Raw genomic sequence first — 13,443 nt, forward strand, 5'->3', positions numbered from 1 at the left:
ACAAGTACAGCACGACACACCGTGAACTTAACCCGACCTATGGTATGAATGATGATGAAATGTGAATTAATTATGGTGAAATGATTTCGAGGTCCAACGCCGAAAGTTACCCAGAATTTTGCTTCAACTGGTAGAGGGAAAACCTCGGGAAAAGCTCAACCAGGGTCCGCTCGTTTCACAGTCAGACATGCTAACCGTTACTCCACAGCAGTGGACTTCCGCTTACGTTAATATTGTGTATTTATAATGGGAAATTAACTAAATCTTGCTTTAAGACCAAAATGCATTAATAAGAGAACTCATCCATGAAAGGAAGATATGCTGTGTATGTAGTAAGGGATGTTTCAAGTAGCCTAAGTATATTTCTATCACAAGAAATATGTACACCGATGATAAAAGGTGCATTCAAACTGTTTTGAATAAATGACCCGCCATTTTTAATACGTTAAATTTGATGAAAATTTTCACTCCATAGACTATGATCGACTCTAGTATCGAGCGCGACACAGCTGTTAAATTCCAATAGAACGAAAGAAGAGGAACACGCACTTGTTCAATTCGGTTATCAAGATCATTTGACCCTTAAGAGTTATCTCACCAGATTCGGATGCGCTGAATGCTGTGCTTGCTGCGCATCTCTCATAGAAAGAAAAGTAGGTTAGACGCACCGTGTGTAATAGTAATAAATGGACTTCGGATTTTCAAGCTCTAAAAATTAGCTTCTAGATGTCTACAACAGGCTCAATTATGAAATAGGCTCTAAAAATTATATCTAAAATGATCTTCCATCACGTCTTACCAAAAATTAATCATGTCTCTTCTACTTACTATGGCTTATTAGTTGATTATTACGCAATTAAGCATCTTATAAAAATGCTATCCTTTAGAAATTGACTTAAACACTAATAGTGTATAGGAAAGGCATTGATATAATTTTTAATATGCTTAGTCTCTTAGAGAGCAAGCAGTGTATTGAGATAATGAATTATTGAAAGAATTTCAGTTTTTTTCCTTTAAATAAGCAAAATTTTGATCCGAACAAATGTAACTTTTCGTTCTGCAAAGAAATTTTACAACGTTACATTTGTGCGGGTCAAATTTCTGCACATTTAAAGGACAAAACTAAAATGCTTTCCATAATTTATCATCATAATACACCGCTCTCTTAAACTGACTAGGTATAGGCCTATTGGGAATTCAATCAATGGCTTTTCCGAAACACGCTATGAAATGTTTCATATAAAATAATTTTTATCTGGATAAAGCAGCAAGAACGAGCAAAACTGTATTAAACTTCATTTGAAATATCTCACAAAATAACCCGTTTAAATTAATGACATTACTTACGGTTCATTCTGTATCATTTTCATAATTACACTGGCAATACAGAACTAAATTTTTAAGAAATAATTTGCACATTTTATCTGTTACCACAATCTTGTAGGCAGGAAACAAACGCAACGTCTAATAATGTCGCGGAAGCAAGCTGCTGTTTTGGAATTTTGTATTGGAAGTCACATTTTCTCATTTGGTTGCACTTGATGAACAGTCAAGTACCCACCATTGACAAAAAAAAAATTGTTACACTTCTCAGACAAAACATTCGCTGCTGCATTGAGATCGATAAATCCAGGATTCTTTTGGAGAACATTCTCTAGTTTTCGTGCACTTGTTTCCCCAAATCGTTCAGGTGCTGAATTAAATGTCTTCCTATTATGAGCCAGAAGATGGAATTTCTCACAAATTGGTTCCTCTGGGGTTTCCAAAGAAGCAATCACAGCAACCAAAAGTGTAAAATGTGGTCTGATTTGAGGCTCTCCATGTGAATGGATTCATCCTTAAGAATATCCTCAGCACAGGAGATGCAAGTTACTTCATTTTCCAAAAAGAAAATAATGCTTGCCACTTCATCAAGATGAAAAGAACGAATATTGAAAAAAGTTGTATTATAAAATATTCCAAAATAAAATGGGCTGAAATATGTTCTATCGTCAAATTAGGCATTCTCAAGTTGTATAAAATTAGCGTTATTTTATAAAAATCCATGAAACGTGTTAATCCACTTAATATGAATCCATCGCTTCAGAAACAAAATAGGTTGTTACCTAAAAATTAGAAGTCGCACAAATGAGATTCTTAAGACTCATGCAAGGAGTCACAAGGAGAGATAAGATGAGAAGTATAGATATAAGGAAACATGTAGGTAAAGACAATGTAATTGAAGATATAATAAGATATCAGAAACAGTGGAAAGACCATGCGATACTAAATGAACTCAAGATATCCAAGGCACGTTTTATTTTTACAAACCGACTGGTACACAAGATGTGGGACGACTCCGACGTAGATGGAGCGACCAATTTAAGCCTAGGAACCGTAAACAAGAAGAAGAAGAAGACCTACAATCCGATGTCTAGTAACAGGTCCAAACAAATGGCCAACAGACCTACTTACAATATAATATGTGTGTATCTAATGCCTACCCACTTCACTGAAGTGATTCGGATCACTCATATTGCGGATAGGTGGCAGAACTGTCCCCCATTTTCAAGTTACACATCACTTCGTCGGGCCACGCTATGCATGATGTGTATTGGTGGAAAGTTATGTCGTGTACCAGGATGAGTGTAACCAATATAATATAATAATACAATTTGTTATTCTATTATCCAAATTTAAATGCTGGTTGCGGTTCACACAACTGTGGCGCCCGTTTAATGGTGGATAATTGTGTGGTCGTCGTAAGGCATGGATTTTTATCCATTGCCATTGTAATGTGCCGTTTTACAATAGCTGGAAGCTCGGCCATTGTGTTGACCTAACGTCAGAGATCTGACTAACTATTATGTTAGGCGAAAAAACCCAAAAAAAATGGGCTAAGTACGGAAAACGCCGATTTATACTAAGATTTCCTACGATTATTTCTATAGATGTCCCACTGCAAATAGGTCCCACACGGCAAGTATATAGGCAGTCAGAACCTCTCCCAGGAATGCCGGCCATGTAAGCGAAACTGTTAAAGAGCACTGAGTGCTTAATGAACAGTAATCTCACTAGAGGTTTGGATTCATCTAGAGAAAATCAAAACTCGAGTGGGATTTAATTGACTATTACACGATTAGAAGAAATTATATAAAGATTAGAAGAAATAAAATACTCTAATCCATATTAATTGACTTACTAAAATTCTATTTCACTGATGTTAGCTTCATCAAAACGTTTGACGGAGCCGCCATTTTCACTTAACTATCAATGCGGCAAACAAATGACGATCGCAAAGCATATTTTAATAGTACCGTAAAGAATTTGCAGTTTGAAATGTTGGCAAACAAAGGAACGAATGGTAGAGAGGTGATAAAAACAGAAGAAAGTATATAAAAATTAGAAGAAATCTGTCGTCGATTTGCAAAAGAGGTCACGTCAAAATGACAAAGTGTTGGGAAATCGCACAAAAAAAACATAACAGACTTAAAAAATTAAAAAGTTCATGGATCCTGAATGTAAGTACCCATAGTGATCTAATTAGAAAAAAAAAATGTATGAACATTTTAATTTGTTAGGCCTAACTTAGTTATAGTTTTTGCGATTTTCCAACACTTTATTATTTTGGCCATGTCCTCTTTTGCAAATCGACTACAGAAATGATTACTCTAATGCAATAAAATAGGTATTAATTGACTTGCTCAAATTATATTTCACTAATGTTAGCTTCACCAAAACATTTTAACGGAGCCGCCATTTTCAGTTGACTATCCATGAGGGAAACAAATGACGATCACAAAGCATGTTTTATAGTACCGTAAAGAATTTGCAGTTTGAAATGTTGCCAAACAAAGAAACACATGCTAGGGAAGTTATAAAATTAAATGCTAGGAAAGTGATAAAATTGTAGCGATAAACAGTCATGATTTGTTGAAACATCCTTTCGTACAGTTTTATTAGTCAAAAGTAGTATGACGTAGTAAAAGTGTAATAGTCACAAGAATTTCTAATCCATCTTGAGATGTCACTAAAGTGCGCTTTCTTTCAAGGTGTGTTCTGTATTGTGTATTGAGAGGTTCTACACTGTCGTATTACGGTCTTCAGTTGTGTTTATTTATGAAATAATGCTAATAATGCCAAACTCTTAAGTACACATTACAGTAACAGGTGTATGATGAATATGTAAACACAGATAGCCTAGTTGCTAGAGAAGAAGATTTTTAAGATATAATAGGCTAAGCGTGGTGTGCCGCAACTGTATACAGAATAACAGGACTCATTTTTCTTAAGTACTCAATTAACTCTAAAAAATACAGGCAACAAATAGTCTAATTCTCGAACACTAATAATAATGAACGTCGACATATCACCTTCTAAAAGATTTCGTCACTGTTTACAGCAGCAATTTCAGTAAATAGCAATGGTGTCTGAAGATGGTATGTTGGTGTCGAATTATGGCCAGCGTGTTCCGCCGATTTGACGATTGAGATTTTTATTTCTGAGGAAACCTACAAAGCAATTTCCATATAAGAAGGGCTATTATATCCGGAAAGAGCTTGTATAAAATTCGCCGTGTGAACAACATTTTTTTAAGGAAGTATAACGAAAGTGTATACATAAATAAAGAGCATTTCCAGCGGTATATAGATATATCGCTATAGATTCAAGATCCCTTATATCCACTTTGACAAATGAAAGGATTTTGACAGTAACTGGTAGAAAATAGAGAGAATTTTCAACCTAACAGTGACTTTAAACAAATCTTTTGCTTCAAATTTAGTGGCTTTTTGAATTCAAACTATATAAATCATTAGAATAGGGATATCCTGAACTAGCACCAACAGATAGCGCACGTGTACTTTGAGGGATGCGCTTTGCGTGTGCATTTGTTTTTCGGTGTATAAAAATTGAGGATATACGTAGTGTATTAGTATACTAAATACTCTTTGCAACTAAAAATGGCAAATTTTTGTTATGTTCCTATATGTAAAAATCAGGAAAAGCTTTTTGTCTTCATCCAGGTCCCGAAATATTCTGAATATATGCTTTAAACATTAAAAAAATATAAGTAATTAAATTGGGCCTCGAAAGTGCTAGCTATTAAATAAAAGTAACTACTTCAAGTAAGGAATTGTTGATTATAGTTTCATTTTGGAAGAGGAAAAATAAAAATTAATAAAAACATATGCAACCTCGACAGCGAGCTATGTTAGCTTAGATTGTATGCAGTAATTGTAGGAGTCTCCGAAGTTTACGCCTGCAGTAAACTCTCGATAAACTGGGATGTTTATTATCCAGGACGATCCGTAGTGAAATCCATTTCGTGAATAATGTTTTAATATACTGTACCCTAATTATTAAAACCATGTTTTAAACTTCAAATTTGCAAAATCATCCCACACAGTATTCAAAACTGCACGTCCTTAACCTACAAAACGCACTACTAATCGTGATACTACTGAGATCATATATCATCCTATTAAAAATTGAATTTGATCTTTCTGCAACTACAGAAGAAATACAAGGAATTCAATATCGATAGTCTCTTCCCTATAAAAAAAAAACACATTGGTGGCTGCATGTCCTGTTTTTAGCGTACGGTTCTTAAATACTAATGATTAAAGAGGGCATTATTCACCTTCGACATAGTTCCTTTTTTTTTTTTTCGTTCTCAAAGTTCTCGTTTAGGTTCATGACCATTCAATTTACTCGTATCTACATTCTGCATACTGCAGATTTCCCCACCCATCTCGGGGAATCGCTCAATATTATATAGGTTTACGTTATTATTTATTGTAAATTAAATTATGAGGTAAGAAAACATTGAATTATATTAAATTATACTAGGTTATACAAAATAACTGTAAATATAATTTTGACACGCACATAAAGCCAACAAGCGGGAAAACGTAATCAATTGTAGCATATGACATAACATAGCCATACAACATGTTGCGCCGCATGGAACGCTCCTGCCATCTAGCGGTAAAACTTCGCATAAGATATCCCTATTCATTCTTAGCAAGCCATATGTGGGCATAATACAACTCTGAACAAAATGGTCTTTAGAGGATTTTGAATATAGATTATTCATTTCATCTCATGTTTGCTATATTTTTCGGACTCATGCGGTCAACTTTCACGAGATATGGCCCAGTCTACTGTACCAGCCGTATGTGAGCTGTTGGCAGTGGGACATTAAAGAAATAATCACACTGTCTCGTATGATGTAGTTTAAATATTGTTGACAAAGATTTCTGCATATTTCAGGAGAGTAACATTACTTAAAGAAATTGATCCATGAAGACACATGCCTCCATTTTATAACTTTTGTGCGAGATCGTGCGTATATTCTTGCTTTCCGCACAAAACCAATAAGCGGTAAGTGTGAAATACCACATTCAGTATTCCCAACGTAACACACATAACAATTTCCCTCTTCTTACCGCTTAAGCGCCATATTCATTTTACTGCTTTAGGCTTTTAACATATTATTTTTAGAGACGTTTAACATAGTAATAATAATAAATTGGAAACTTACCACTGCAATTTCACCTAAATTGCACTGTTAATTATTCTTTTTAAATATTTGCAAAAATTAAGTAAACTCTACAACACCACAAAAGTTACTGCATTTGTAATGCAAGTAACATTAAGGAAGACGTGAAAAAATCAACAAGATTCCAGATGCCGATGTTATTACTGCAATACGTTATAGGCCTATAAATAATATTGTTAAAATATTAAAGTGAAAAATAAATCATTACATAACCTTACCGTTTGTTTTAAGTTCGCATTTATAGACTGGGGAAAAAAAAAGACAGGCGTATATCACGGCCTGCTGGAATATAGTAAACACAGAAAACATTTTATAGCAACAATGTTGAAGATAGATATTTTAGTTTTTAAAAGTTGCCGTCATTGAACAGAAACCAAGATGGAGATTTCATTGCAACTAATTAGAAATTCCTCTTTCAGGTATGTAATAAACGATCTTCGCACAAAATAATGTACGATACATGAGCGGTATGTTTGTTTTCATGTTCTCGGAAATTAAAAAAGCTCAACTACGTTTCGCTTTTTCAATCTTTTCCTCGAACATGAAAACATCAACATACCGTTCTTGTAACGCATATTACTATTACGCTATTCGTAACAAATTAGTCCTTTTGTCACATTTATACGAGTAATTCATTTCTTAAATTATAATTCATAAGACATAAGTGAATTAACTTACTGCGCACTTACATACAGAATAAAACTTTAACATTCTACAGTGCCCACAAAATGCATTTTCGTAAACATCGAAAAATAAAGTACCTGCAAATGTGTGACTTTATTTGTTCATAAATTGAACGATTTTACCAAATGAATTACTTATGCACAAAGTTCCTTAAAATACACTGATCGCCACAGAAAGCAAAACACTTTTTATTGTAAGATCTAGGTTAATACTATTGGTAATCATATCTACCGAAAAAAAATACTGGTCATCACAATAATATATCAATATGTGATCCATATATCATTTAATTAATAGTTCAATTGTTTTTACTAGCATACATATACAGAGTGAACAGTAAGTAATGTCATTAATTTCAGGAGATTATTTTTTTAGATATTTCAAACAAAAAAGTTTAATACAATTTTTACTTCGAAAAGCGAGAAAAATTGTATTAAACGTTTTTGTTTTAAATATCTCAAAGAACAACCCCCTGAAATTAATGGCATTACCTACCTGCGGTTCACTCTTTATAGTCATTTGTATGAATTAGTTTAAAAAATGAAGTGTTTCGCTTTTGTGCCGGTAAGTGTAGTTATTCGTATGGTACAATCGCTTCTAAAAACATTTTGCTATTTTTTTTTTTTTTTCGAAAAATCAGTATCTACATATTAAAATTAACAGAAACATTGTAAGATAAATAGTACATAGGTAGTTTATAACGAGATATTTTATTTATTAAGTACCAAACCATTATAAAAGCGAACTGTTGAAGAGAAAAGATATTTTATGACATTCTCCCAACTGACTGTAAAAACCAAGTAATTCTTTATGATAAAAAGCGACACAGTCTGGTCGTCTTGCCTGGCAATTAACTTGTTTAGTGGCTAGGAAGGAAGTCTGATTATAGTTTGCATCTTGCATCCAAAAGCGAAATTTCTATATAAAAACAGGTCTCTTTTCTCTATAATCACACTAACGACTTTAGAGCGTTCGCAGTTAAGAAAATACCGCTGGGTATATAGATGTCTTCCCCCCTCCTTATAATACAGTACAACTAAAAGAATAATTTAAGTATTTTCATAGAAAATAAGAGAAGTAAATCCATTCCATTTATTCGGTAAGTATTAGACATACAGCAAACATATATATAACTCTATTTATAAGCAATATAAAGTGTTTATATTTGAAGTGATGCATAGTTACAATATGTAGATTTATATGCGTTAGAAAATACGTAAATAACTTATTTTAGTTATATTACAAAGGAAGAGGATATACGTTAAGAAAACGCCTATGTGCCCAATGGTATTTTCTAAACTCAGAACGCTCTATAGAACCATGTTAATGTAGCAAAGTCATTTTATGTTGATATCTTTAAATATTTACGTTTCTTATGTTGCGGACGCACTGTAGCTTGAAGGCCTGTTATGCTTGTCGATGGAATATATTGGTATTTGGTGAGATGAGTCCGAGTACCAGCTTCGAAAAAAAAAAACAACAACAACCAGATAAACAGTCCAAGCGGGCTTCGAATCCATGGCACAGCACAGTTGAAGAATTTTCAATTGGAGGATTAACCAGTGTTGTCAAGTCCAGTGAAGGAAATTTCCCACCAAACACCTAACAATTTCTCTCCTTATTATATATTTGTAAAAGCGCTTTTCACTCCTTTTCAATTATATGTAGGCATATTTTTTAAGACAAAATAATTCTAAACTAAAGAACTTTGCAAGTATAAGCATCTACTGATTTTCCTCTGCAAATATTTATGTAGTCACTTATTATATTCTAGGACTAGTAATGACAGTCTTGTATTGTATTGTATTGTATTGTATTGTATTGTATTGTATTGTATTTATTAACATGCCATGATATTCATACATTGCTTTACAGCTAGAATATGGAACAAGTCAAAAACTTTATACTATTATAATGTCTTAATTTACAGTCACAGTCTAGATGAAATATATACAGACGAGATTTACAATATAATCTACTAGTACAGCACATAGTTTTAGTATCAATTTCATGAAGTGTTATTGAATGTCATGAATTCACCTGCAGAATAGAAGGCGTGATAAATTAGGTACTTCTTTAATTTGGCCCTAAATAATCTTACGTTTTGAGTTTCATTTTTTATATCGATAGGGAGGCTATTAAAAATTTTTACTGCCATATAACGCACTCCTTTAATCATTTTTGACGTGTATTTATGCTATGAACTGTTGAATTAGTTACAAAGTTTTCACGGTTACATACGAGGAAGATTATTAATGAAAAGTTATACTGACAAGCTATGGGCATTATTTGTAGTTTTTTTTAAATAGTCCTACATAATTCCCTAGATTTGGCACCTACTATTATTCTAATTATTCTTTTTTGTAATAGAAATATAATGTTACTATCTGTGGAATTTCCCCAGAATATTATTCCAAAACTCATTACCGAGTGGAAGTATGCAAAGTATATTGTTTAAGGTATTGATATTTACTATCTTTTGCATGGATCTAATAGCAAAACAAGCTGAATTTAGTTTGGGGGTAATTTCTTTAATATGATTTTTCCAATTTAATACATTATCGATTTTCAAGCCAAGAAATTTGGTTGTTGTTGTTGTTTCTAATAGGGATCTATTGTTAATTATTGCGCTAGAAATTTACGAGGTTGAATTGAGGCAGGATTTAAATTGAATTATGTTAGTTTTGTTACAATTTAATACCAATTTGACTGAGAACCAGTCACATATTTTGAAGAGAATTTCCTCTGTTGAAGATTGGAATGTGTTTGAGTTATTGGCTGTAATTACTATACTTGTGTCATCTGCAAATAATATGGGATGACCTACATCTTTTATTAGGGGGGCAAGATCATTTATAAACACTAGAAAAAGTAGGGGACCTAACATAATGACAGTCTAGTAATGTCACAACATTTATAATTTGTATTGAAAAATTCATTACCACTAGTATAATAAACAACTATTAAAATATAAGGAAGTGCTCGAAGGTAACCGTTTTCATTGAATATTGCCTGAAATAGTTAATTAAATAGCTATATATATATATATATATTATATATAAATGTTGTTTTATTTAACGACGCTCGCAACTGCAGAAGTTATATCAGCGTCGCCGGAAGTGCCGGAATTTTGTCCCGCAGGAGTTCTTTTACATGCCAGTAAATCTATTGACATGAGCCTGTCGCATTTAAGCACACTTAAATGCCATCGACCTGGCCCGGGATCGAATGTTATGTTTTATTTAACGACGCTCGCAGAGGTTATATCAGCGTCGCCGGATGTGCCGGAATTTTGTCCCGCAGGAGTTCTTTTACATGCCAGTAAATCTACTGACATGAACCTGTCGCATTTAAGCACACTTAAACGCCATCGACCTGGCCCGGGATCGAACCCGCAACCTTGGGCATAGAAGGCCAGCGCTATACCAACTCGCAACCAGGTCGACCCCGGGATCGAACCCGCAACCTTCGGCATAGAAGGCCAGCGCTATACCAGGCCTATATATAAATTGTTCAATGTTTGAAATCAACATTATGCATCTAGATCTAGACCGTTAATAAAGAGAAATACTTGTAAAAATGTGTTTTGATATCTGCTAATAAAAGTATATTTTTAATAAATCTTGCCCTCTCTAGCTCCACAACCGGTTTTGGAGCTTACAACTCTGACACTACTGGTCTATAGTAATGTCCATTATTAATGAATTGTAACAGAATTCATCCAGTACCGGTAGTTCAGAAGAAATAGCTATACACTGATTGACGGCATAGCGGAAACTTCTTTTTCGGTAAGACAAGCGGGAAGCTGGAAAGTTGTATTCAGTGAAAACCTCGAAGTCGAGTCCTACCATAGCATACATTAATAAATCAATAAAAATTGATGCTTTATAATTAAAGATTGTTTTCTTAATCCAACAACATTGGAATGAGTATAAGTATGCACGGGGAATGCATTATGTCACGTGTTCATCACGTGTTCTTCTGTAGACACCCTGCTCACAAACACAAGTAACGCGCACTACAGGGTCACTCTAAAACAGGTTCCTTACTCCTAAACAAGTACAGTATGCTTCAGTTTAACAACGTTAATGATATTACGCACTACTAGCTGAAATAAAGCTGCCTAAAACAAGTGCGAAAGTACAGGAGTACAGGAATTCAGAAGACAATAATGTCTATGTAAGTGGCAACATAATTGTGTGTAATTTATGTAAGACTGACAATCTGTTCTGAAAGATGGTATTTACAGCAGCACTGTAATTAATATATATATATGTATATATATATATATATATATATATATATATATATATATATAAACCGTTTGAAAGTGATAGAAAGAAGTGATCTGACGATCTACCTTCAACTAGTAATTCAGTGCCAGCCGACAAATTTATCACAGATCTGTATGAAATGATGGTGCAGGCCAACATTCAACAAAGTTGAAGACAAGCACTTTAAAAATGTTATTGGAAGGTACACTTGTACACAAGATCAGTACCTGTGTTACAGTTGCACCGGTGTTTTAAGTTACAGTTTTACAACAAAGATTATCATAATATGGGCTTAGGCATTGCATTAAGAGTGGTACCTGTGAAACAGCAACATTTTAGTTAAAATTTTACATCAAACATTATTATAATATAGACTTAAATACGTTAAAAGTAGTGCCTCTGATATAGTAGCGTTTTAAGTTGAAACTGTGCATCAAAGATTGTTGTAAGATAGGCTTAAACATTTCATTAAGAGTAGTGCCTACGAAATAGTAACATTTTAAGTTAAAAGTTTACAGCAAAGACTGTGTTTATTGCTTTATAATACACAATAGCCTACAGCCCTACTCTTGAAATCATTCTTTTATGTGGTTGTTGGCCTTGATGCGGGAGTAGTCTTTTTTTTTTAATCGTACAGCACCACGCACCACTACTCTTCGTCGTCATTTGGCTCATTGCACAAACTCCAAACTCACTTAACTTCAAAGAGTAGTGGCTAAGATTCCGATCTCTGCTTAGAACAGTATTCTAACGTCTACACAATAATATGTACTTAAACACTTTATTATTAATTTCCTTTTGTTTTATTTTACGTTCTTTATCTGTATGTAGGCCTATATGTTTCTGTATAATGTATCTTGTTCTATCTTCCTTTCTCAGTTTATTTCCCTCTGCTCTTTCCTTTCTTCTTTACGTCTTCCATCCTATTTGACGTTTCTTCTTTAAATTTTGTCTTTTCATATTATTTCTCTCCTTTTTTTTTCCTTTCTTAATTTTTCCCTTCGTTTTTCTTAATATAGTTTACTATTTATTTTTTTTCTTTCTCCCGCTCTTCCTTTTTCCGTCCAATGTCTTTCCCTTTCCTTCTTTCTTTATTATACTGCAGTGTCTCAGAAGACTGTTGTCCTTCCAGGACCAGCATGACGACAAGATGAGTGACACACCGAAACCCCCTCAACGACGCCAAAAGAAATACACTGTCATGCAGTCGCCCGGTAACGGCCTGGTGTCGCTGAAGGCGCTGCTTTTCTGCTTTTTCGGAGGTGAGTACGTAGTGCCAACTAATTTTGCATCAATTAGGCTATACAGTATGTAGATCTTCGTTAACTTCATGCATCCACCTGAACAGTGACAAACTATCCATGAAACAGAGGAAATAGTCTGTCCCCTAGCGTAATACAGTAAACCCTCGTTAAAACGAACCTCGCCTGTTCGTATTAATAAAGTTCGTCTTATCCGAATTCTAATCGATAAATTAGACAGGTTATGAACTGTAGAGGGCCTTTCGTATTTCTACGCCTATTGAGAATACTTATCAATTTTAAGAACCCTTCGCGGAATAATTTTCAAAGTTATAGCAGCACATTCCTTGACGCCAAAGAGCAGGGGCCTGTTTCACAATGTTTACAATCTTTGTAAATTGTAAACTTTGCTTGTAAATTGTAAACTTCTGTTTCACAATCTTTGTTTGTAATGTTGAACTTTACAAAGGAAATTAAATCTTTACAAATTAAATTTTGCTCACTTTACAAGTATTCTGTTTCACAATGAAGAGTAATTTTACAAACGTGTAAATTTTACTTGTAAAATTAGCACATTTTCTACAATACCTCTGAGATGAGTAAAGTTTGATATTGCAACAAATTATGAATAAATACAATAAAGAAATACTTGTTAAATTAATTTTTGAGTAACTTGGATAATATTAAGAATTAAAGTAAAGCA

General features: G+C 33.7%; 1 protein-coding gene across 1 annotated transcript in view; it reads left to right on the forward strand.

The window, feature by feature from the left end:
• Window positions 1-13,443, forward strand: part of SP1173 — a 142,094-nt gene that overhangs the window by 86,314 nt on the left and 42,337 nt on the right. The window contains exon 2 of the mRNA XM_069834980.1: window positions 12,632-12,761. Within this exon, the coding sequence (XP_069691081.1) occupies window positions 12,650-12,761 (112 nt within the window). The 5' untranslated portion in view covers window positions 12,632-12,649. The remainder of the gene's footprint in view (window positions 1-12,631; window positions 12,762-13,443) is intronic.

The sequence above is a fragment of the Periplaneta americana genome, chromosome 9 (assembly GCF_040183065.1).
Source record: "Periplaneta americana isolate PAMFEO1 chromosome 9, P.americana_PAMFEO1_priV1, whole genome shotgun sequence".
Taxonomy (NCBI): Eukaryota; Metazoa; Arthropoda; class Insecta; order Blattodea; family Blattidae; genus Periplaneta; species Periplaneta americana.